At 38.9% G+C, this 25,941-nt stretch overlaps 2 protein-coding genes across 3 annotated transcripts; both read right to left on the bottom strand.

The window, feature by feature from the left end:
* Positions 1 to 1,369: 1,369 nt before the first annotated feature.
* On the bottom strand, positions 1,370 to 15,570 carry LOC131773896 (uncharacterized). The gene is made up of 15 exons (XM_066159956.1): positions 15,409 to 15,570; positions 13,541 to 14,364; positions 12,713 to 13,058; positions 11,863 to 12,041; positions 11,187 to 11,327; positions 10,434 to 10,951; positions 9,359 to 9,786; positions 8,223 to 8,395; positions 7,305 to 7,445; positions 6,659 to 6,982; positions 5,927 to 6,181; positions 5,503 to 5,579; positions 4,660 to 4,918; positions 2,419 to 2,504; positions 1,370 to 1,607 (listed from the first exon to the last, which is right to left on the bottom strand). Exons 1-15 carry the CDS (start codon positions 15,539 to 15,541, stop codon positions 1,370 to 1,372), a joined length of 4,122 nt encoding a protein of 1,373 aa, XP_066016053.1. The 5' UTR covers positions 15,542 to 15,570.
* Positions 15,571 to 16,780: 1,210 nt separating this feature from the next.
* Positions 16,781 to 25,914, bottom strand: LOC131773933 (coiled-coil domain-containing protein 14). Of its 2 annotated transcripts, none has more exons than XM_059089910.2 (15): positions 25,792 to 25,914; positions 25,549 to 25,613; positions 24,587 to 24,665; positions 24,329 to 24,401; positions 23,008 to 23,178; positions 22,302 to 22,489; positions 21,276 to 21,936; positions 20,875 to 21,025; positions 20,514 to 20,605; positions 19,823 to 19,923; positions 19,467 to 19,523; positions 18,924 to 18,984; positions 18,364 to 18,496; positions 18,130 to 18,273; positions 16,781 to 17,337 (listed from the first exon to the last, which is right to left on the bottom strand). In XM_059089910.2, the coding sequence occupies exons 1-15, from the start codon at positions 25,813 to 25,815 to the stop codon at positions 16,929 to 16,931; spliced, it is 2,409 nt and encodes an 802-aa protein (XP_058945893.2). In that variant the 5' UTR covers positions 25,816 to 25,914; the 3' UTR covers positions 16,781 to 16,928. The 2 variants fall into 2 exon arrangements, with proteins under 2 accessions (XP_058945893.2, XP_066016459.1); XM_066160362.1 differs by having other exon boundaries at positions 17,237 to 17,337; positions 18,126 to 18,273.
* Positions 25,915 to 25,941: the final 27 nt, after the last annotated feature.

Genomic DNA, 25,941 nt, shown 5'->3' with positions numbered 1-25,941 from the left:
GAAAAAGATGCATATTCCGACGACGAGAACTGTCTCTTTTCCGAGAAAAATAAACAAGTCTAAGTTACCACGGAGGTCGGCGTAAAAGTCTTTCGCAGGCGAATTTTTTTTTCTTTTTTACCACGTGCGTCACAAACTATTTCCTTTTGTCAGCTACTGCAACAATTCATAGTTTTCGCTGAAAATGTTTAGGGCTTTTATTCACCATTACTTCCTTGAAGAAAATAATGTTGATTGTTGCTTAATATTTTTGTATAAGATGGTTTTACTCCGCACACTGACCTTACTGAAGGAATGAATGTGAACGAAACTGCCGTCGTTAGCTTTGCTATATCGGTAACCCGTGGCCATGGTATCTATTTAGATTGAGGCATTTCCCCCTAACACATCTTTTTTTATAGAAAATTGCAAGTAAAACTAATTTCTCAAATGCACGGGAAATGTGACTAGCTTACACAAGTATGGTTAATCTACTAGTGTCCTATCACAAATGCTGCATCTTGATCTGATTGGTTACGCTACTCGCTCACATCAATTCCGTGATAGGTAGATGGTAAAGTGAGCTGCCTAATAATGGGCAGTTGAAAACAAAATTGATAAAAGAGTAACCTTTCGAAGGATACTTTGACTACAAAATACGTTTGATTGGCCATTTCACAATAATCAATCTCGGATCTTCATTTAAGTTTCAAGAAGTAGCTTGAATGAATTGCAAAGGCACACTCCTCCAAGGTGGCCATGAGGCACACTCCTCCAAGGTGACCATGAGGCACACTCCTCCAAGGTGGCCATGAGGCATACTCCTCCAAGGTGGCCATGAGGCACACTCCTCCAAGGTGGCCATGAGGCACACTCCTCCAAGGTGGCCATGAGGCACACTCCTCCAAGGTGGCCATGAGCCACCCTCGGCGTGAGACAGAATAAACAATGAAAAGGCGACAATTTCCACTCGTGGACTGCATACCTCCGCTAACAAGTGGCTCTAGTAGGAGTCATTTTCCTTGTCGAACGGAAAAGGCTCGTTTCACTAGTAACATTTGGCTGCAAGCTTTAATTCAATATAGTGATCACACCAAGACATCTCCCATGTGCCACAGATGTCACAACTTCAATCCGGGTCAAAAGATGATGAGGTACCAAAAAGGGGTGGGGTACTGTAACTACATAGTTTAAAAATGTATTTATTTTAAAGCGTTTTGTCAGAACTGTTCAAACAAAAATTTTAGGACTGTTGTCCTTTATTATTCAATAAACAGGTATTTCTTCATTTATTCAACAAAAGTCTGCAACGACTAAAGAAAATTTTATATTACATGTTTCTATGTTTTCACGAAATCCAAATCGCAGTTTTAAAAGTTTTTCTGAATAATTAAGAATCCTGTGTCTGGTCGTTCTCAGGATAAAGTGTAGCTATCGGAGGAAGAAATGTTTCTCTGGATCGGAAGCTCTTTACAGATTTTTTTCGCGATTGAGCAGGTTCGCTTCTCGTTCTACGGATTCCGGTGTGAGGCTGTTTGTAGTAACCATAAAGCATAGGGAAAAACCTCATTGGAGGAATGCTGACGGATTTGGACGTCGTTGAAGCTTCACTTACATTGGTCAAAATTCTAAAAAAAAATAACGGTAGAAGATGCTGTTAAAAAAGGGCGCAATTTTGGTGAATTAGTTTTTTTAACCTATAGATGAAATACATAGGAAAAAAGATAATCTCGGATGAGTTACAAATTGATTAAAGAAATAGCCACAAAGAAGCCTGAAAAAATCCAGGTTGGAACCCGTGCCTCCCAGATAAGACATTAGTTGGGCGTTACTACCATCCGAGCCACGAGGCTACACGTCGGGAGTGGGGAAAAAATGATTATCTGCAAGGATCATTTCTTCACTTAGAGAAGATTGCCGTCATTCATTGTGTCAATACACTCGTAGTGAAGCATTATCGTTTCTTTTTCAACAATCATACTTCATTACAGGTGAAAGATGTTGGTTAATGAAAACATGATAGGTGAAAATAAATTGTATGGGTTAAAATTCGTATAGAATCTAGAGTATGGAGAACTAAACATCCGTCCACATGTTCATCCTTCAATTCTTTTCAAAGGAATTATGGATGGTTTAACATGTTTTCTCAGTCAGTAGCAGTCTATACAGAATTTATCTATCAACTTGGAAGAAATTTCAAAGCAAGAAAAATTTTGGACCATAACAGGTACCAATTGAGTGATTATTCTTCAAATTTTATCATCAAACAGTGTCTACCCTTGGCATAAAGAATATATGAAGTCATTCTCGTTTATATATCGTAACAACCGTGACATTTGGTTATCCCTTCACTTTTTACAAGTTAAAAAACGCCTCTCTTAACAAAGTATTACGAGCGACCGTTCTAAGCTCGATTTGTACGAGCACTGATGAACTTACTCCTTAGCTACATCACGGCTGCGATTGATATCCATGTCCAATATTCTTGGTGTAGTGACCATAACAGGAGCAAGCGATGACATGACCTGGAATTAGAGCACATTTATAACTTATAAATGAAAACAATTCATGGTGTAAACGTCTCGCTGCTTAAAGGAAGGCCTAGCACCTGTTGGCCTTCAGCTCAAATGATTTTGCCGGTGAGTATTGGTGGATATTAAGCGAAGCTACGAGGTGAATATCTACTACTTTCAACGGCGCTGAGGTGAATAACTGTCTTAGTGTTCACTACACAGATAAAAAATAGTTTATCTCTTTCAATATGCCGAAAAAAAAAGCTAAGTTTTTCGTTTGTCTCACGATGTAGTCACGTGTGATGTAGATCGCGACGTTTCGACTGCATACTGCTAGTCTTCTTCAAGCGATGAGGTCGACTGGTCATGCGTGATCTTATAAAGCACTTGTTGTGTTTTTTGATCGTGGGCATCCACGCTTCTGGAATATCTATTAGAAGAATTTTCCTCTTTTTTATTTTACTTTTTTAAAATTTTTTTATTTCGATTTTTAGAAGAAACTCCAGAACAGGAAAGCCGTGCGACAGCGGACCGCCGAGGGAGCAAATCTCTAGGTGAACAGCAAGGATCGAAATGCACCGATCAGAGCTGTTGAATAACAACTAATCAGAGCAGAGAATCATGCTTTATAAGATCACGCATGACCAGTCGACCTCATCGCCTGAAGAAGACTGGTAGTATGCAGTCGAAACGTCGCGATCTACATCACACGTGATTACATCGTGAGACAAACGAAAAACTTAGCTTTTATTGTTATTCACCACGATGAATAACCACAACCTTTTCTACGAAATACCGAAAAATGTTCGGAAGTTAAACTCTTGACGCGCGATTTTGTCTCATCGGCTACTCGGAGATGTCCAGTACTTGATATCAACTTCCGAATTAGCCAAGCAGCGCGCGCGAAAAGCACTATTCACTTGTGTGGTATGTACAATTATATGCAATTTATTATATTGCAAGGTAGTCCTGGAGTAAATCAGAGCGTTCTGATCGGTTCTGACTTGGTCCAGCTGTATTTTGCCATATCGCCGGAAATAGGGGTTCCTTCATATACGTCTTCCCCCCTGCCAAAATATCACACGAAAAGGCGTGTTGAACTCAGGGTTCAAACACACCCAAACAGCATGAAAACCAAAAACGCCAAAAAATAATTCCCACATGAAAGTATTAGAAGTAATTTACAATTTGGAATTATCATACATAGATTAATTACTAAATAATTCCATAACACCTTTTCTCACTCCAGAGTCGGGAAAAGCTCTCAAGCCTTTCTCGCATTTTAAAATAAGAAGAAAAACGCATAAGATCCAAACGATCCGCAGATCTGAAACTGAATCACTCCAAAGTGTGTAAAGACATAAACACACCTAAGACATAATGCAGAGGCCGAACTCTGTTCAAACAGAGCGCCTATGAATTCTTGAGGTGTTAAAAGAACAATAAGAGGCATTGTTCTATGTCCGTAATAGCTCTTGGTGAGGCGAAAGAGGACTTGCAGGGATCACTTTTAGTCTTCAATCAATTTTCAGAGAGGAAATTCGCAAAATGGTCGTTCAAAAAGTAGCGGTTGTTTTCCGAGACAACACAAAAATCAAGTCTTAGCCTTCGTTTGCTTCGTTTGTTGTGTCAAGCTGTTTTTGATGTAAAGTTCCATGATAAATCTTCAGTCGATTTGTAACTCTTGTAAAACAAATCTAGTTCTCTCGTTAGTCTGAAGTTCACTCTTCAGTTTTGGCAAGATAAATAAGAGATAAAGTAGCTTAATGGCCTCGAATTTTACACAGTAAGAGAGCTTTGTTTGTGTTTTGCTGTCGTTGGAGGCGTGCCTACGTCAGTTTCCTCAGAAGAAGAGCAGATAAAAATGACACACTTCACACGATGCTAAATTTATGAGAAACTACTTCTATAACCACTGATAGAATAATTGACTTAATAGAGACTTAATTGGCAAGTTTAGGCCATCAAGCAAACATTATTAACTCTGGGTGTTTCTCGCAGGGAGTGTTTACGCACATACATCAGCATTAACTCGGAAACTTTTCAAGCTTTCATTCCTGAGGGCTGCAACACCCTCGCTTCCTGACCCCTGATTCAACTCCTTGGTTTACGCCTACAGATGTAATTAACAATGTGACATATCCGAGAATAAAGTTTTCTCTCCAACCTTCCATGAAGCTTCCTGGCCCCTCTCACGCGTTGCACACGTACCCTCCACATCAGACAGGGGTGGTTCCTTCTCTGCTGCCACTTGAGCTTGTAGCTCTGCTTTACGAAGTTTTGCGCGCAGCTTAGGAATGTTTGCAGCAGCCGAAATGTCGTCTTCCTTGATTTCTTTCACGTCCTCTCTAATATCTTCCAGCCGTGGAATCAAGTCCTTCGGCTTAATAAGAAGTATTCCAGTTTCCTCATGAACTTGAGTAAGACTATAGAAAAGAAAAGAATTCTGAGAGAACGTCCTCAGCATACCCCCCCCCCACCCCTCCCTTGGAGAGATTGTATGTACTACTCAACCTACTTATTAGTGAAAGTAATTGTCTGGATTTTCGTAAAGGGCTTTTTCCAAAGGGATCATAAGCTTTTCCTTACCGACAAAAGTTAATAAGAGTAATAGTTAAATACATACTGATGTTTAAATTAAGTATGCCCGATCACCCGAGAATGTGTCAACCATTTCCGATATAGAAAAACTCATCACACAGGCAAGCAGCATTTGAAATACTTATTTGAAAGTCTGTCGATCAAACTGTTCATCCCCACATGTTTATTAATTTCAAATTGTTTGTAGACTGAATTTTTCGCGATTTCAGACTTAAATTAAGGACACTACACTCTAACGGAAAAAATAAAATGAGTCAGGAAAAGTTTCTTAAATACAGGACCAGATTCAAGATTAGAAATCCAGACAAATAGGAAGTTATAAGATCAAACAAGGTCAACGAAGCGTTGGTAATTGTCATGTATTTGATACTGTATCTAAGGCAGCGTTTTGACAAAGGAGAACACTTACACTTTATGCAGCTTTTCTAAAACGTCTGCGCGAGCTTTGATGAACTCTTCCTTTTTCTTCCGCCATGTTTCCTTTTGCTGTATGAGATAAAGCATCGACACGAAGCCATTTATGAGGCTGTGACGAGTATGGGCTTACAAGAACATCTGCAAGAGTCCCTTGAAGGAAGGCTACCTTCTACGTGACAGACAATCATTAGTAAAGATCGCTACGTCAGTTGACTGTGTATTCTTTGTTTGGCGAGAGTGGAAAAACAGTGGTAGGATCGAAAGTCAGCCGTCGCTGAAATGAAACCAAGCTCCTCACCCGAAACGACTCTTCCTCTCAAGGAAGGTATCGGTATATTGGGCGTAATTTCAAAGCCAGGGGTTACAATAACTTTTTCCATAAGCGGCCTCCGAGGTTAATAATGATAATAATGATAATATTGAAAAAAATATGTGTTGTTTTTAACGTTGTGAATATGGGTACTGGGAAGAGGGTAGCTTACTCTGATCATTCTCTCTTCCGCATCCTTCATAGCCAATAGTACTCTTTCATCGATGTTGGATTCCTCCCTCATTTTTTGCACGTTTTCTTGTATTTCTTTGACGCGTCGGTGATACACGTACCTCTCAACAAGTTCAATGAAGCGTTTGCGAGGATAATCCATAGCTTGCTTGATCAGTTTTGTTGTAGACTTAACATGTGTGGGACAAAAAGAGAGAGAAGTACTACAAATTAAATGACAGATACAATCTTAATGGAGCAACAAGTCAAGACTACTGATTCCAAATAACCCAGTCTTATTTCAAGTGAATTTGACCCAACTTTATTTCAGGATCAAAATTGATAGTCTCTCGGAAACGAATAGACAATAATCTTCTAGCAAGAAAATATAACGTGTTGCGAGAAGAGAACGCTTTCCAGGACCAGAGCTCGAGAAGAACTGTGGGCTTCCAGGAAGAGAAAATGTCCAAGGACGAACATTCCTGTATATTTTTAAGCCAAACGGGGGTTCTTACGTATTTTACTCCTCTAAAAATTTTCCAGAAGCCTTCTGTCCAAAGTGGGTATGAGCTGTATCAAAAGCTAAACGCTCTCTCAACTTGAATCAATCTTTAAAGGAGCACGTTCATTGGATACAAAGTTGTCAGTTGTACATTGATGACATTACCTCGTATAACTCTTTTGAAAGTTGATCTTCTTTCATCGCTTGCTGAAGCAGTTCCAGGTTTCTTTGCTGATCCTCACGGCGAATATACTTCTGTCCTATTCTGCGGCTTTTCCAAATGGCAGCTAAGTTCTTTATAATACTCTTTTGTTCGTCTACGCTTTTTCTTGTTTCTGATTCCCTTCTCAAAACTCTCTGCAGCTGTGATTCTTTCTTCTGTATCTTCTCCTCGTCCACTTTTTTAACTTTTTCAACTGTTTGCTCTACCTCTGAAACCTTGGTTTGTAATTCTTTGACGACTTCCATAACTTCTTGTCGGTTCCCCTCCTAACATTTTCAGTAACAGAAAGAAAATATTCAATTTTAAGTTGGGTACGTTGCCCCTCGAAAGCTACCAGAGACCAACAAAAGGCACTGAAAAAAGCTTTTAGAAACAAGGCCAGAGATTTTAAGCGCAAAACTACAATGACGTTATGACGTTAGGCCCGGGGAGCAGTATAAAATTCGAGGCGTTTTACGGATAAACCAACTTACAACTTAGTAATATAGGCCGGTAGGTTTAAGAATCAAAGAAAACTTTTACGAAAAGCTGTTCTGGAGTACTAAAGAAAAAATTCGGTGAGTTTAGTTTTCATTTACTCAAACTTACCTCTAAGAGTTTCCACACATGAAGTTCTAGTTGTTTTCCATCAATACGTAGCTGTCCTAGTGTTCCTCTTCGCGCAATCGAGCCATGATCCCTCGGCATTTTCCTCTCAGTTGACTGATCCATTCGACCCATATGTGGATCCTTTGAGTAAAACAAGACAACAAAAACAACAAGAAATAATAAGGTAGTTTTTTAAACTGGTAATTTAGTGTTAACAACTGGGTTGAAAACGTAAATTAGCCACCGTAAAGGGTAAAAAAGCTGACGTTTCGAGCGTTAGCCCTTCGTTAGCACCACAGTTTCTTTAGAAACTTACCCCTTTATTCATTTGTCAGTTTTTTAAACTGTCCGCTACTTAGCTATGAGAGTGAGAGTTAACAGTTTTTATGAAGCTTCGCTTACAGACATTATACTCTGAGTATAGAGTATAGTATCACTGCACTGCTGTCCACAGCTAGAAAAGACATTTGTTTCACGAAATGCCTAGGAAAGATACTTATACCAGCGACCGTTTGGTTTTTTCTTCAGACCTCACCATACGAATGAGAACTGAGTAGATTCGTAACAAATCCTGTTTATTCGCTTCTAGAAGGCGATAATAGGTGGGGAGAAATATGTCGCACTGAAAATCGCGGGGAAAGGACGTTAAACCTGACTCCCCTTTTATGCTGGTAAACGCTCCCGTCAAATCACTCTGAGGTACGACTGAGGACTACGCTGTTGTATGCGAACAGGTAGTGAAGCTATGTTATCATAATATTCGCGCATGCACGGTCGAATTAGAAGGAGATTTGTACAGATGTCCTTTCTAAGCGGATGGGAAACCGTAGCTAACAAGGTACTTTTCACAGACAAATGGCATTGCACATTTTCCTAGAGGTTATTATTGAAGAAAACTTCCAATTGCTCAGTTGTTACCTTTGATTCCAATCGCTTGCTCATGAGTCCCCTGGAAATTTGTAATTCCACTGAAATCAGCATCTCATTGGCCAAGATAGCCATGCGCGCTAACATCTGTCGTGTGTCCCCAAAATTCTCGTCCAGCGGAAGTGGCGCATGACCACGAATATTATGCGCCTCTTCACCCATATCTCAGAAAAGAAAAAGAAAAAGATCAACATATGAAAATAAGATGAAGAAGGACATCCGCTTGGCAAAGAAATAGGAACTATTTACAGATGTCAAGTTGCTTTTCAAACACGGTTTAGCGGTTAGGTAGCTGGGCGGATGGTGTCTTTCAAGTGCCTTTTCTGAGCTCCGTGATCCATTAAAGAAAGAGAAAATTGCTTTTAGTACTCAGTGAAGTAGCTCTGACCCTATCAGTTGTAACTGACCGGTAAGAAAACATTACCGACGTCTTCATTCGATAAAGTTTATTCTTACTGATCGAGTGAAATCTTCAGAGGGTTTGATGTTTTCTCGTTGTGGAAGTAAAGAGGTTACATAACCATAAATATGACATGTTCGTGAGAAAACAATTCCTCGGCTACCATCAACTGATTATTTTTAGCATCTTTACAAGTTTATTTGCGTCAATTCTAATTGATTTCCTTAGTTATTTATCTATTTATTTATACATTTGTTTGATTGTTCATGTTCGTTTTCAACCACAAAAAAACTTTTGAAAGTTGATCGCTCGAATAACAAGAATACCAACTTTCAGACAAAAACCCTCAAAATGTGACTTCCACCAATCCATGCCACTCGCACGCACGGTAATGGCACACGCCACTAGCTAACGAGAGCAACTTGGCAACTTCTTAAGTGATTGTCTCTGTTTTTGTTCATCTTAATCATTTGACATTCATAAGTCTCTTTCACTAACTTGGCGCAGTTCCACACCCCTGCTTAGGACTCAATTTCTTAGAGTCCTGTCATGCACAATCCGCATGATATTAAGGTTTTGATCAGTTGACAAAACCGAAAGCTATAGGTATATGTAGGTGTGGGTTTAAATTCTTCAGTTTGTTTCAAGAAAAACCTTTTACGGCAACACAGAGAAGAAATACCATTTCTGTAACTGTAGAGACTTATGAATACCGTGTTAAACTTACTCTCCCTATCCAGTAGCGATGCGACACCGTCTTTAAATCTGTTGAGAGCCCGTAGTAACTGCAAGGATTCCTTGTGGATATTTTGCAGGTCTTTCTTGTGTTCTTGCTCCAAACGTCGTAATTCAGCTTGATGTCGTTGATTTTCTTTAGCCTGGTGATCTTTTAGACTCTGTAGTTCAGCCTCATACTGTTGTTTTACTTTAGCAACCATTTGCCGTGCTGTCTGTGGCTCTAGACCCAGTTGCAATGAGGTTTTCCTGCGTTCACGCCGCGTTGTCCCCGCCATGCTCGCGACACTCATTGTCGCAGGAGTGGGGGGAAAGGACATCATTCGTTCCTCAAGGCTTTGGATTTCTTCCATAAACTGACCGAGTCTTTCCTCCTGATATTTGATCATCTCTTCGTTGCATTCTATCTCGCCAGTCATCCTGTTTATTTTAAAAGGAATCTCTTTATATATATTCATATACTTGAATATACTTGTATTATGTACCAGTAACAGTAACAAAAACAAAGCAAGAAAAATGTCGAAACACCCCCATTTCAGTCGACAACTTCGAAAACTTAAAAGAAAGAGGGACTTGACACTCGCCTCTGGCCAAATTCATTTACATTTCGATGCTACTAAGTGGAGAGTGGGTGTGGATTGTCATTCAATTCATTTAATATTTCTTTCACTCCCAATATCTCATTCGTAGTTCTCCTTACTGTCTGCCATACAGTCATCATGATGTTAGTCTGGAGAATTTGGTATTGGATCTACAAATAATCCCCTAATCGATACAATTCTTTATTCTCATCACTTGTCTCTTTGATAGTGTATTGATATTTAAGGAGAAATTCGATCTTAACCACTCATGGGAGTTAAAGAGTTAACCATAGATGAACAATTTTCTTGGTGGTATGCCCATAAGTTTAACAGTTTTAGTATTAGTTTCAAACTTCTCCGGTCTGGTTCTTCTCTCCCTGGCCGATCAACACCCTAACTCTCCATACTGCTGGGAATTAAGTTCACGCCGAGTAATCTGAAATACATTAGATTCCTGTGGGAAGGAGGAAAGCTTGTCATGATTACCTTTTGTTCTCCCTTTCCAAGTCTTCCAATTTTTCAACCGACTCTTCCACTGCCCGTTCATGTTCCCGTTGAATGTTTTCCAGCTTTATCTCCAGTTCACTTCGTTCTTGTTCGACTTTCACTTTTTCTGATTGTAGTGTTACGAATTCGTTTTCGAAAGCTGTAGATTTTTCTTTTTCGACTTTTAACTCGTCCTGTATTCTTTCCAATCTCTCTCTCAGCTGAGATATTTCTTTCTTACTTTCTTCGCTGGTTGGCGCAGCAACTGGAGCTCTGGAATCGCTCTCAATAACAACTTTCGATTTAGATGGTTTAGGGGTCTGTATGGAAACTTTTTCTCCTGTTGGAGCGAGCTGCTGTGATGGTTCATCCACAAGACTGACGACCGAAACCCTCTCTATGCTTTCCTTCGAACTTGCCATGGACTCACTGCTACTTTTAAATAAACCGTGTGACTCTTTTTTCTTGTAGGCATCCAACTTTTCGTTGAGGTTATTGATCATGTTTTGCAGTTCTTTCTGTTAGAATAACACGAAAATCATTGTTATAGTCGATTTAGTTCCCAAAGAAGGGATATTAAATAAGTGGAATCGTAGATTCCCACGTTCTCCATCCCACAGCACGTAGCCCCAATCCTCCCGATCCCCACAGCTCCGTGTATCTTTCTTTTTGTGGTGGTAGTTAAAATAAAGATTGGCCGAGGGTCATCTGCGCTGCTTCTGGAACATCCTGCTACTTGTGTGACGTACTTACCACGTTGTTTTGCAGGTCTTGATTCTGGTATTGAAGTTTTTCAGCTTTCACTTTGGCTTTTTTATTGTTCTTCCTTAATTCTTCATTTTGTTTCTTGGATTTTACTACATTGCACTCAAGATCGACAATTTTCTCGTCCAACTATGAACCCAAATTGAAAAATTAGTGAACAATAAAGGATTAAGTTAACTTGTTAAAGTCGTTCTGAACAGTTTTATCACCTTTAATACCCTTACAGCCTAAACTGTTTTATTGAAATCTTATATTTAATCGACATATCTTATTTACAAACGTAACAGAGGTACAAACATTTTTTTTTATACAAACTTACTTTAAACTACTAATAGCTTTTTATAGTGTTATCATAGATATTATATTTTGTAATATTCGTGTATTTCAACTTTCTAGTTGCAAAGTCATTATAAATAAACTGTTTATCTATTTATCTCTATTCCTGTATGTCGTTTGCAAGAAAAATTGCAAGTGTAACAGGGTCCTTTGTAAATAACCGAGAAGTAACACATTTAGCCCAGGCAATGAAATCCTCGCAAAAGACGGTGACAACCAACAAATTGCTGCGTATACAAGATGTCATTTGCAAGAAAAAATGGAAGTGTAACAGGGTCCTTCGTAAATAACCCAGAAGTAACAAATAAATTAAAATTCCAAACTTCACCTGACGAATGGTTTCATTTCTCTTAGTCATCAATTTTGTCATCAATGAAAAGTACTTTCTGGCGACTTCTAAATTCAGGCGAACCGTTCGCACAGGAACAGTTTTTATTGCGTGCTCAAGAATCTTATCTACATCCCCTTGGACCTGGATCCAGTTATCTCCAATGTCGAGTTCCTCCACTAAAACATTAATGATAAATTAGATTACACAACTAATGAAACTAGATCAACCTCTATTGAGTAGAAAGCTGCTTTTCTCGTTCACTTTTGTTCGATCATCAACAGGGAAGAAAATTAAAATACAAATGTTTGTTACCAAATAAAGACTCGACCAAATTGACTCAAGTGACCCCTGACCTCCATGCAAAAGTTCTCCGCGGGTAAAAGGTCGTACATTCCATTAACATGAAGAGGGGGGGGAGGAGGGGAAGTGGGAAAGGGGGGAGGAGGGGAAGTGGGAAAGGGGGGAGGAGGGGAAGAGGGGAAGGGGGAGGGGGGGAAGAGGGGAAGGGGGGAGGAGGGGAAGAGGGGAAGGGGGAGGGGGGAAGGGGGAAGGGGGGAGGAGGGGAAGAGGGGAAGGGGGAAGGGGGGAAGGGGGAAGGGGGAAGGGGAGTCATGGTTTTACGTTTTGCACTGTATGGCCATTAGAGTTTCCTTTTGCTCCGCCCTCCTCACAAATGAAATTAGATTTCTTGTCTCTGACACTGAAGTCAGGATTTACCACCAGCACGCTACAAATGCCAGAATTTCATACTGCTTGCAAAACGCATTTAAAACCAAGGTTTCAAGTAGATTCAGTGAAAAGCTGTTAGATTTTCTACTCAACGAAATAAGCTTAGTAATGTAAATACCATTAGAAAATCGTTTCACGATGCGAAGCCCTTTTTGACCTTTGACCTGTGGTGTGCTTTCGTCCGATTCGTCTTCAATCGAACCCGTCCCAATCCCCAATGAGTCAGCTATACCCTTCAGTCGCACTAACGTGTTACCGTGTGCTTGCATATCTGAAGTAAGACCAAGAGGCAGATCATCCAATAGAAGATCAGGGCTGAATAAGAAGATCCGAGCTGGTTTGAGAAGCTCCTCGTCAACTGTTGATTCGATCCACGACTGCATTTGCCGTATAATATCTTCTCTTTCGATACAAAGGTCCATATAAGACGTAATAAGCTTTTGAACTCGGCGGCGTTTTGATTGCTGTTGATTTGTTAATAATGTTTAGAATGTCGGTATAGGGGATAGAAGGAGCCAACTTATTTGTAAGTGTAAGTGAAACTATTGCCGAGTTGCATAAATATTTTGGAGCGTTTGATTTTTGAGAATTTTGTGGATTTCCCTCGATCCGCAAAGATTCCCTCAGGAAAAAGCCGCAAAATAGAATCAGCAAAAATTTGCTAACTTCGGTAAATGGACTCATCCAAAATATCCACCAAAAGAATCATGTAGCTTGTGTATTAAAATACTATAGCTGAAAATAAAATAAGCAGATATGATATAATATGAGCCACTAAACTTAAAAGTGACTTTTCCAACAGACCAATGTTTTTTCTTCTTTTCCATACACGCTCATCAGAATAAATAGTCAAATCAACTTTTCCATAATGCCCTGACCCACACAGTTATTCATAAAAGAGAGAGTTACAAAGGAAGCATGGTATGACTGTGACCGTTGAAAGTACCCGGCTGCAGAGGACATACATTTGATTCGCCTTCTTTACTTTGGGTCCCTGTGTTGAGCCTGGTCCACAAATTAGACCGTGAAGAGACGAGTCTTCCTTAGAATGTATTTTAACTGACTGATTGCTATAATAACGAATAACAATGCCCACCTTTACTAACATCCTTTGAGATACTTTACGCTTGATCTGTCCCGTCATGGTCCAGTTCTCCCCCTGTCTATCTTCCTCCTCGGCACCTTGGTCTTCATCGTTGTCTTCATCTTCATCGCTGTCTTCGTCTCCCACGTCACTCGAGCTTCTTGATTCTTCGTCTGATTCGGCCGAATTCTCTTCAACATTTTTCTCCTGCTCTTCACCGCTGTCTTCATCTCCCTCGTCACTAGAGCTCCCTGATTCTTTTTCTGATTTGGCCGACTTCTCTTCAGCATTTTTCTCCCGCCCTTTAAGGGTTTCTTTTGAACTAGCTTTTTTATGTCTGATTTTTCTCTGCTCTCTCCTCCTTTTTCTCTTCAGTTTCTTCTTTCGCTGCCTTTTCTCTTCTTCTTCTGCTTCGTATTCCAGATCAGGGCTTTCCGGAACTTCTAACTCGGCCTGCGCTGTGTTAAACTCGTCCAGAGCTAGTCGCACTCTTTCCAGAACAGTTTTCAGTTCATCCATACATTTATCTCGTTGTCGTTTCGACTCCGCCTTTCGCAGCGCTTTTAATCTCGTTTCACCGGCAGCGGGGAGGCTGATGTTGAACTCAGAGTCTGCACGAAGAGAATTCAACGCTACGGCTGGGTGGAGTTTTGATAGGCCACATCCAGCGTGAGCCGCATAATGATCTGAAATAAAAATGCGGACTGGTGGCAATTAAAAGTATAGTTGAAAATATGTTTAATCACAGTACAAGTGCCTTAACCAAGAATCAACGACCAATAACAATAATAACATGTTATGTTCATCTTCATAAGACATCAACTCATTCAGTTTACATCGCTTACAGAATGCTTCTTTTTGTCTTTTGAACCCAAGTTGAGACAGACATACGTCGTTGTCTTCCACAGTTGGTATCATCCTGTAATCTTCATTCCTTATTCATCGACTACATTCATGTATGTTTTGAAATGATAAGAGAGATGGTAAATTGCGAAGCAAAACTTTCATGGAACTTTTGATTGGGGCTTTCCTTCGGAAGAAGGTGAACAAAGAATCCAAGAGACAAGTCATAAAAAGACACAAAAACACTTACACGAGTCTTTTAATAACTAATCAATTCATTGTTGGGGTTTCAAATACCGTTTTGTCTTTAACGCCTATTCCAATTCATAAATTTTTATTATGAACTGTATTTCAAATTAGTATATACTAAAATAGTGGATTATGGTGAAGGCGCGCTCTGATTGGCTACTCCAACTCTAAACATCCTTTGCTATCCACCTCCGAGCAACTCACACCCGAAAATACTGTAATCGTTGGAGAAATAAATGACTTACAATCATCTTTTTGTGTTATATCATCCCAGTATTTTAGTGTCATATCCTAGAACAACTATGCACCTCAGTGTCGGTTCATGGCCGCAGCGGGCAGCACCGCAACAGGGCGGCCTGGCCACTACTAGCCATCTCCACTTTGTGAATAGTTGTTAAATACCAAGCAAATATTCTAAATTAAATAGTTTAAGTGCAATTACCTGATAGTACATTTTTAGATGCGCTGAAATCTTACGGTAAACAAACTTCATATAAGAGCCTAAATAGCTAAATATCGACGCTATTGGTCAGACCATCCCTCATAACATGAAATTAAGTTGAAATTACTGTCACTCATAATTGGCTGTCATTTGAATCTAACCATACTTTGTTTTGATGAGTAAAAAATATCTTTACCTAAAAGCTGCTGACCGCCTTCAGTTGGGAACTGCCGGATTGATGTGCTACGGATAGCTTCTCTGAAAGCCTCAGGATACTTGTCAGATGGCTTGTTATCTCCCAATGACTTTTTTGATAAATGAACATTCATGAATTTTCCCGTATACCTGTAATGGTTCACAGAAGTTTCTCTTAGTTTCTTTAGAAGAAGGGGCAAATAACAGACGCTACTAAGCGAAACTAATTCCAACATCTAGAAGTACTTTTTTGCTATCCTTGTATTTTGCCTCCGCATTCTTGCTTTTTATTCTTTAAACAAGAGTTTGCATTTTGAAGATTTTCACGAGCAGGGAAGTCGAACTTACTGGAATGACATCATAATGCATGTGACTTAAACGTTCCGTCGCGCGCGCCACTTACCATAAACCGCGTTACTGAGAAGCCGCGGGCTCCTTCAATGCTACCATATTGATTTAAAATGAAATAGATAACACCGTTCTAATAGATTCTCAAACTTTTGCATAGTGATTAAAGAGATGAAAAGTGACTCTCGTAATCACTGGATTCGTGAAAAATTTCTTATCTGAGATTACGGAAATAATTAATTATCGTAGACAGGTTTACAGAAGTACTAGCTGCAAATATAACTTCAGATCGGCTAATAAGACTACTGTCTGGGCAAAAAAAAACTCTGAATCTGGCCGATTATTGCCTCATTGTTCCTCCATCCGTCAACCTTACATATCGTAAATCGTAACTCTGTAAGTTGCGACAAAAAATTCAAAGGTTTTGAAGGAACGCTGCAAGCATATAACCTCTAGTGCAATTTTCTATCCATCTATCGACTTAATGAAAAAAGGGTAAAAAATAAGAAAGAAGAAAAGCAATGATTCCTGCCTGAGTATCTTTGGCGTTTAATTTCTCATGATTGGACGCCTGCAAGACATGATCCGTCACAGCTGAGTATCAGTCAGTTGATGCATTTTCCAGTTAGAGAAGGGAAGTCTAACATGGGAATCATATGGAATGCTCCAATTGAATTATGCACGGCCCACTTAAAAAAAATCAAACATACAGCATCAAACGTACGGGTATAATGCAACGTAACAAAAAGCTTGTAGGAAAAGCGCGGAAAACTTGCTCTGTATGTGATATCACGCTCCACCTAGCAGACAAATCTGAGCAAGAGGCGAGCAACTTGTTAGCACAAACCGAGTTGGTGCTCTTTTTTCGGACCAAAACTCAAGGACTTCTTCTTAGCCCCAAAATAGTTTCCGCGTGGTGCTCTGGCTGGGATAACGGAGAGGACGATTCGAAAATAGACGCGGAGAAAGGCGAAAAGATGGGATCTCTCCCTCGTTTCTTATACAGCATCTGAGAACTAAGTCAATACGTTTAAAAAAGTAATTAAGTATATATTCAATAAACTTTTATATAATGTGAATGTGTGCGAAAATGGGCGACTTGTCTGAAAACTTCGATAAGTTCTTCTTAACAAGTTAATTTATTTCCAGACTGCGACTTAACATCGGCTTATGTCAAGTTCTATAAGCGGTTTCTCGCAAACTTTTCTGTATCCTTGCAATATTAGCGTCAAGATTCGCTAAATCTCTCTTGAAATCTTCTTCTTCTCCTGATGAAAGGGAAGATAAATCCCCGCCATTTTCTTTGTCCTCTACCTTCAAACCGTCTTCCCATGATTCAATTCCATCCGCATGCGTAGAGGTGTTCTGCGTAGCGTCCGCAAATCGTAACTGTTTTTTGTATTTCACATCATTACCCTTTCTGGAAACTTTCTCCGTTGATACCACACCTTGACTGAACGACGGCGATTGTTCGGGGGTAGTAATTGCTTTTTCGGGCCGACTTGGAGATAAAGGGTTTCTGTTATCTCGTCTTACAAGTTGTAAAACCTCAGGGGAGAGACCTGGGGTCGTTGCTTGGCCTCTTAAGGAAAAAAAATATATGTATTCTTTTAATTACTGTACAGACTGTTGAATCAGTATTTCGACATTTCGACAAAGTAAGCTTTGCTTGCCCAAAAAATTAATGCAAAAGCATTTTTTGCGGATGCCTTGGGTCAACCAGTCGTCCCAAGACAGTGCAATCGAAGGGCATAAGATAGGAATGAAGAATTAGACCCGTAAGTCGGTGGTCGTGCTGCTTCAGTATATCGTCGGTTGGCGACAAGAAAATTTAGGATTTAATCAGAAGGTCGGCACAGGAAAGAACACCAAATATTACTTTCTTCTCTTGAAATTCCATTTTTGAATTCTGAAGAGTAGTTAGGTCCACACATTAGACTGCCTATCGAAATTATAAGTTGCCTTTAAGATGACCGCTTTGTGATAACGAAAACAAGAACCACTTTTTCAAAAATTTAGCGGTTGTATTCAGAAATGGAAGCCTCCTCTTTTCAGTTTTGCCTTGATAGATGAATGGGGCGCCACCACGTCTCAAAAAGAATAGAAGCAGGCACACCATAAAAGGTATAATTCAGAACTTTGAACTCGAAAATTACAGTCTTTTTCAAATCAAACAGAAGAAAGGAAGAAATGGAGAGATGACACACCCACCTTCCATTAAAGTTTTCGGATCATAGCATAGGAGGCTATAGCACAAAGGTACTGTTCAATGTTTTTCTCAAAGATATCAATCGTTTCATTTGGTAAGTTGCTTTTAGCTTCGCGAGCATGCCATTTAGAAACAAAAAAATGTAAGAAGATAAACCTTACTTACGCGGTCTGGAGGCCACTCCCTAAAAATGCATTTAAACCTTCCAATGCGATGGCTTTATCCAACATGCTTCCCAGCCTTAAAGGACCATTAGGTTGAAACTGTTCTATATCTGACAGCAAGCGGGTAAGAGATTGTTGAAGCCCTCTGTTAGTTATAGAATAAGACGTGTACACAATATGTTAAATAGGAATCAACAAGTCAATATGCAAGTGAAAACTATTAAACTTGACTTACCTGGTGAGTTCTTTGAGTCTGTCTATTTCTGCATCTTTCTGTTTTAAAGAAAGACCAAGGATGGTGGCTTCTTTCTTTTCTGCTTCCGTTGAAAGGTAAACAGCTTCGAGATCTGCTTTAAGCTTCTTATTTTCTGTAAAAATATGGCTGTGCTATTACAGAGAGATAAACTCGATTTTCATAACAGGCTAAGTTTAATGAGCCATATATTAGGATTTCAAAAAACATTTATAGATGGAGATATAGCGATATAATGTGATGAAGGTCTCTGCAAATTCCCATTTACTTGAAAACTGCTTGTTTTATTGGCCTTAGAAACCTTCCTTGTGCGCACACTTGTGAATATGAAAATGTTTGATTCAAATGGGTGTAACCTGATAACTGTGTATATGAATAAGACTGAATAAAAAAAGTTCACTTATTTCACCTCAAACCCGTTTCAAGTTCACTCAGTTAAATCAGTTCGGGTTCATTAAAACAAAGTTTCAGAAAAGTTGCAATGAGAAAGGGGACTAATGTGTTTCCCGAGTTTGAAAATATGCCATTTAGGATAAACCAACCAGCAGTCAGTTTGGACGAATCTTGCTGTAATTCTCGTTTCAACCTCAGATAATCTTGTTCCTGCAGAGTACAAAAAACTTATTAATACGCCCTCAAAAGAAAGCATGCGTCAATTATAATGAGGGGAAAAATCTTTGAAAGTTGTAACGAGAAAAATAAGCGCGTAACATGTCCAAGCGGAAAAGAAAAGTTTTATTAGTCGAGGACATGATTAAACTAAAAACAATGTCATCTTTTTCCCTCTTCACGAGGAAACTAAAAGACTGAGATGGTTTGTTTTATTTTACCTTGTTTGTGAATGAAAGTGATACTCGCAGTAATGTACACTACTTGAGCAGTAGTGAAAATAAGGCCTGAAAAAAATTCGGTGCAACGGTATCGCAAAGGTCATGGGTTCAAATCCCGTACAGGCCTGAATTTTTTTCAGGCCTTATTTTCACTACTGCTCAAGTAGTGTACATTACCGCGAGTATCACTTTCATTCACGTCTTTATCTGCAGTTCAAATATATGACTTTCATATATTCTTAGCCGTATATTTACCTTGTTTGATAGAATTTGTAGAAACTTCTTTCTCTCCTCTTTCAGTTCATTTAGGTTCTGACAATTAAGAGACGAGAAAAATAAAGAGAGAGAACGTACAACGACCAAGCTTGAGATGAACAAAGATAATGTAAGATATGAAGACATATAGATGTTATTCTTCAATCTAAAATGTGCGACATTTTGGGTACTGTAACGATAATTCATACATGTATTTTTATCAAACTGAGCTTCCATTGAAAAAAACTCTTTTCTGGTTTCATTCTTCGAAGGAGGAGAACACAGAATTCGCCAGATCATACCCTATTTAGGTGTCAGCCATATGGAAAAATCAATTCTTTATCAGAGTTTTTAACCTGCGAGAGTCGGTCCCTTTCTGTGAGTATCTGCTCCTTATTGTCTTTTTCTTCTGTTAGTTGTTTCTGGAGTACACTGTTCACCGACCTGCAAGCTGCCACTAAGATACAAAAAAGGCACACGGCATAAATGAAAACTGAGTAAATCCTGCAGCGTTTCGGTTTAAATAAAATCAATTCAGTAGTGTGGGAAAACGGAAACAATATGAGTCGTGGTTCATATCCTGCGGTTGCCAGTTGGATCTTCTAACACCGAACAGGAAACAGGAAACTAGTGACACTGAGACAGGTCGTAAAGGAGGTTGCTGTACGCTATAGGGGATAGCAATGAGAAAAGCAGCATTTGCAATGTTTGTTGAGGTGACAATTGTTGTCTTTGTTTGATTGGAAGAAAGCCGTGGAAATTGCTCTGATCAGCAGGAGCTACACGTTATTTTAAAATCATCAGAAAAAAATTTCGGTTTATATGCACTTTTGAGGTAGATTTTTTTCGCCCTCGTTCCCAGGGAGGAAAAGAGTGGACTCTGGGAGCGAGGGTAAATTGCCTTGAGTAAGTTCGCTTTGTTTCGTCACCAGCTTACATCACTGCTAACTTTGCTTAAGGACATCGTTTATCATGCTTAACTGCATAAATAAAGACGACGTATCGCAGTCTTCCTAACGAGTAAATTTTTAGTACAGATGAGCTTACATTCAAAAGCAAGATCCGTCCTACTAGAGGATTTGTCGTCGTGTTTCTTTACGGATCCTTCTTTCAGCTTTTGGTGAGAAATAAGGAGCTTCCTACAAATTGAAGAAATACACATATTAGCGCAACGCAACATGAAGATCTTAACAGACCTTAACGACCTTTACTCAGCATCATGGTGCGCAGTGAAAAAATTATTTATCATTATTTTAAAAAGAACATACTTCACGATGCTATTTTATCTACGAAAATGTTCGAGCAAGAAAATTTTCGACGATTTTTAACAGCACTCAAAAGTTCATTCTGTCTAGATTCTCGTTACAAAGGGGTATTAACAAACTTTTAAGACTCAAACAACACAAACCTTTTTAACTGAGCATTTTCAACTTTATAGGCTCGTACTGCTTGTTCAATTTCCTGCGAAACAGATGCAGTGTGATCTTTCTCCAAGAGATAGGGAAGAAGCTTTACAGCATCGTCTATTTCATTAAGCAAACGATCTACCTCCAAATCACCTATTGTACAAACAAATTGGGGAGAATTCAGGAGGAGAAAGAGAAATAAGGCACTAGATCCCAGAAGTTTCAGTTTTAGGGAAAGGATCTGACCATTCGGGTGCTATAAATATAGCCAGCCATCTCTTCTATACATCACTGAGAATTCCTGCCTCCAGTAAAACAAACTAGCTCAACGACGATAGATTAACTTGCCACATTTATCTCGCCAATTATAAGTTTCTCTTCTACTAAATTAATCCAAACTGACCTGTATTTCCAAGGAGTGCTCTGAGTTCATCGATTAAGTACTGAATCATCCGTGCCTGATTTTCAGCAGAAGACATTTCTATTCCATCCTTTTCTCTTCTGGAGCTTGCCTGAGCAGAAACAGATGATGGAGTGGCCATTTGTCTTGTTCTTTTCCCTTCAGAAATTTCTGTGTTTGTAGAATTGGACACATTCTGAAGTGGACTTGCACTCGCTAAGAATTCTCTTTCAACGGGAGGTGACGTATTTCCAGAGGGTGATACGATTCTGACTTGTTTCTTTGATCCTGGAGTGTCAACCTCTTGCGTAACCGAGTCATCCACATTATGCATCAGATCTTCGTCTCCAACACGCTCACGACCCTCCGCTCCCATCGTATCTGATACACTCCCTACTTGGGGCTCGTCAAAGCCATCAACAGAAGTGTCACTAGCTGAAATTTTCACTTCAGGGAAACCTGAATAGTCCAGGCTTCTCCGCGCTGAAGGTCTCCTTGAGTGTTTCTCACTTTCAGAGTTGCTCACAGACTGTCGTTCATTTGAGTGCCTGGAGCAGGCAGACCTTTGTAAAGGTTGTTTCTGTTGATGACTATCGAGCTCTTGCATCATCGAGTTTTGAAGTTGCAGTTTTTGTTCCATGTGGTGGTTGGGATCGTTCTGTTTCTAAAATGATCACGAACATCAAAGAACATTAACCCATTGAACACAAACGTTACCTAGCTATTAAGACAAGTAAGACTTTCCTTACTAATTCCTTGCCCCGTATTTTTTTTTTTTAGTTTTGCTTTTTCTTCATTTTTCTTTCATCCTTCGTAGTGGTGGTTGTTTCTGCAGCGTGAAGCGACCAGGCGTATCCACCTGGGTGGAATGTAATGGAGTTACAGACATCCCCTCCAAGCTTTTTTTTCTTTTTGTTGTCGTGTTAGTTTATGGGGTCACTTTTGATCAAGTATTCAAAGCGTTTGAAATATGGGTACAGCAGTATTATTATGAGTGATTTCTCCAAATTTTCTCTGCAAACACAGTACCTGCAGAAGCTCATAACGCTGCTTTAGTTGTGACAGTTCTTGTTGCAATTCTGCTTCTCGCTTTTGCAGCTGTTGATGTTTCTGTCGCTCCTCTGCAGTGAGAATTGGTGTAGATGACACTAAGCGGTCATTGTAAGCTGTTGATGTTCCTTGCTTTACTTCTTGAGGCCTTGATGGCGAAGGACTTGCTACAAGCCGTAGGAGTACAAATGAATTTCAATGAAACTTTAAAAACTAAGAATAAAACTTCTTGACACACACATTGTAGATCTCGACAAACTACTCAATCCCTAAGGTAATTGAAACATAACGTTTGTCTATGCAGATAAGCATTTTTCTCCATCATCACGATAAGAAACTGGACCGTTTTCATTTGCCGCACTTAAAAGGAAAACATCTTTAGTAGGTTTAAATCCATTTAACTGCAACTTGAAAGCTATGCACTCCATGAAATTTTAAGTGGCCATTTTCTTTTACTTAATTCTTAGCAATACATAAAAGAGGGGTACAGCTGTTGTTTGAATTATGTAAATAATTAAACTGAACCACTAAAATGTGTTACAACCAGATAATCTGATTGAGATCATTTGTTAATAAACCAAGCACAAAATTAAAAATAGGTGGATGGAATTGGCCTTTACCATAGATAATAAGTATATGTACCTGATTCATGTCACACAATGAACTAACAAAATGTCACCTGTACCTCTGTCATCAGTCTTTGCAGTGGGAATTACAACTTTTCGACTTAACACTCTTGTTCTCTGAGTGCTAAGCTTGTCTGGTTTGACTTGGTGATGCAAGGCTGCTCCTGCTCTTTTTAAAGATGACTTGACAGGTTTCCCCAAACTTGTCACCTTGGACTTAGCTGTACCATCTGAATAAAACAATGTAACATGAATCTCTTCTTAATTCCTGTTAGGTTCAGAGTCCATAGCAACCTGTAAACATTGGGTGCCTTTTTTTCTGTCTGTAACAGCACTGAGACTGGGTTGAGTGCAATTCAGAGAGTATTCATGCATTTGAGACTGGAAAATTCATAAGCCACAGTGAAGATTTCTCTGACTGAATTTTCATGACCAGATCTTTTTTCTAATTAGATGTGGAAGATAATTACCTTTTAGTTTACGGTACTCTCCTGCAAATACAGTTCTTGATGAAAAGCATGACTTAAATGTACATCTGATCATCAAATGTTCACCCCTAAGAGTGACTAGCATCTAATTTCTCCTTACAATATCACCCCTGAATCAAACATTTAAGGTCATGAGAATAGAGAAAATGATCACCAACTAAAGAAGCTCTTGACTGTTGAACAAATTCTCCATGTCAGCACCTTAGGATTCTCCGAACAGTATGGAGAAAATACATACTGATATTAAGGTGTAAAGGCTTAATTAAAAAACTATCATTCCCAATCAAACTTGATGCACAAGGTCAATTTGAAATATTTACAGCCATGACTAGCCCTGAATTGCATGACAAGCACTACAATCATGTATTGTAATTAGATCAGCAGGAAATTTAGAGTTCAGAAGGTCTTTTATATTTGATCTCCAGATGACAAACATGCACTGGGACAGATCCAGGATTCAGTGAAGAGGGAGTCTGATAAATGTCTGCTGAAGGGGGACCATCCTATTGGAGTTGATAATGTGATGTATAAGCTTAAAGTCCGGAAAAAAGTGAAGAGAAGATCAAGATGGCCATTTAGTCTCATTCTGCAAACTTCAACCTTGTGCACAATCCAAGTATGAAAACTGGTCACATGACATTGGGTATAAAAAATCCAAACAAAAAGATCTAACAGTTTACAGACAGTATTTGTAAGTGATGTAAGGGTATCAACATTTAAGTTTTTTGTCTGAAATCACACATAACTGAACATTATTTATTTCAATTTAAAGGGTTTGACTCAACCTTTTGAACCACCCCTGGATTTTCCCTAAGTGTAATCAGACTCCACCCTCTGGAGATTAGAGCAAGACCATGATTAAATTGCTCACTCAACCGAAGAACCTATTTACCTTTGTCTTCATTGTCAAGTATATTAGACAGAAGAGCTGCACATCTGTTCAAGCCTCGGTCAACTGAAGAAACCTGTTAAATAACAGTTTTAACTGTTAGCACAAGATCTCTTCTAAGACAACAACAAGACTAAGAGATTTTGACTAGAACCTAAATACAGAACTTCATTTACATGTTTTTGGAGAGAATCAATATAATTAAACACAAAAAGAGTCATCCAAACTATTATCAAAATTTTTTTTCTTAAGATCACATACCTGGTCTTCTGAATCTGAGGTGTAGAGACTATAACCTGGTTTGGTCTCCTTAACAGCTTTATGTTGTCCTTTTGGGACTCTAGAAATGGTTGAGAAATTTCACTTTATTTGTATACTCTATTCTTGCAAACTCTTTAAACCTTAGGAGTAACAATATTGATAATGTAACTTTGAATTTAGGTCAGTGGATAAAGATCTGATTGTTCAATCCATTTTCCAAATCTTCATTTTGTCAAATTATTAACACTTACAGAGGCAATAAGCGCACTGAATTGCAAATTACTTTTATGAGGAAACACTCTCACACTATAAGTGAAGGAAAGAAGAATGGTCTCCATTTTTTCCTTGTTTAAAAATTTTTACCTCACAATTTCCATGTGGGTTCAAATACCCCTCAATTTCTGCACTTTTGCTTACAGCTGATGAGCAATGAGAATTAAGAACAAAAGAAAATTTTTTGTTATGAGACAGGAGAAGTAATTTTCGGATCTCAAGAGTGAAAGGGCTAACCACTTGTGAAAGAGGGTTGTTCAAAAACGCTTTGCTAATGAACTTTGCTAATTACTTTCCAAGGTTTTTCCGACTACCTCAGTCATCAACTTCAAGAATGTACAGATTTACTGTTTAACATCATACCCTGCAACATCTGCTTTTCATTAACATCCACTGACTTAAATTCAAGGACTGCAGCAAACATTTGTGTAACAAACTAATAACTACAACGTCCCTCACAATACAGCCGTACGTTATTTAGCGTGTTTAAACGTTGCCAATATGGATTAAATGTTTTCTGTCATTTTCAGTTTCGAACAACTTTGATATATTTTCATTTGTCTTAAATAATTATCACAATCTGAAACTATGGAAAATAAAGATCAAACTGGTCAAAGTAATTTTAAACTAACAAAATCATTAAACCACAACATTGCAATACATATACAGTCGCCTGGAATCATTTCTACCTTTTAAACGCAGGTGGCTTAGTTTTTGTGGGGAGACCTCGTGCCAACAAAGATGCCTTGGACGCCTGAGAGAACACATCGACAATAAGAACAAATCACCGAGGCAAATATGTAACATACACATAGAAACATTTACAAATAAGCCCTAAAAATTTCAAAATTAAGCACATAATTTGGTATTGCAAACACGCTCATTAGAAAAAATTCCCCTAACAAATTAATCATGTGAAAGAATTTTATTACCTTTCCTCCCCCACTACTTTTCATTCCTAACTTTCCTTGAACAGTTTTGTTTTAACATGTTTGTCACAGCATGTTTATCTGTGAACACCTTTTCCCGCCGTTTACCGCCATTTTGAATTTTCTGATAGATACGTTATGTATAGAGTACCA

The sequence above is a fragment of the Pocillopora verrucosa genome, chromosome 13 (assembly GCF_036669915.1).
Source record: "Pocillopora verrucosa isolate sample1 chromosome 13, ASM3666991v2, whole genome shotgun sequence".
In the NCBI taxonomy this organism is placed as follows: Eukaryota; Metazoa; Cnidaria; class Anthozoa; order Scleractinia; family Pocilloporidae; genus Pocillopora; species Pocillopora verrucosa.
Note: the sequence above shows the minus strand (reverse complement) of the source record. Positions and strands in the feature narration are given on the sequence as shown.

What these genes read in the sequence shown, in the direction of transcription:
- LOC131773896 (XM_066159956.1), bottom strand. Translation starts at nt 15,541, where the DNA reads ATGAATGTTCATTTATCAAAAAAGTCATTGGGAGATAACAAGCCATCT. An exon ending in CGTGAAACGATTTTCTAATG is followed by an intron (nt 12,042 to 12,712) that starts GTATTTACATTA and finishes TTAATGTTTTAG; the next exon opens with TGGAGGAACTCGACATTGGA. An exon ending in AGCCGTGATGTAGCTAAGGA is followed by an intron (nt 1,608 to 2,418) that starts GTAAGTTCATCA and finishes ATTTTTTTTTAG; the next exon opens with AATTTTGACCAATGTAAGTG.
- LOC131773933 (XM_059089910.2), bottom strand. Translation starts at nt 25,815, where the DNA reads ATGAAAAGTAGTGGGGGAGGAAAG. An exon ending in ACTTGACAATGAAGACAAAG is followed by an intron (nt 23,179 to 24,328) that starts GTAAATAGGTTC and finishes TGTTTTATTCAG; the next exon opens with ATGGTACAGCTAAGTCCAAG. An exon ending in GGGAGTGGCCTCCAGACCGC is followed by an intron (nt 17,338 to 18,129) that starts GTAAGTAAGGTT and finishes TTTTTCCTTAAG; the next exon opens with AGGCCAAGCAACGACCCCAG.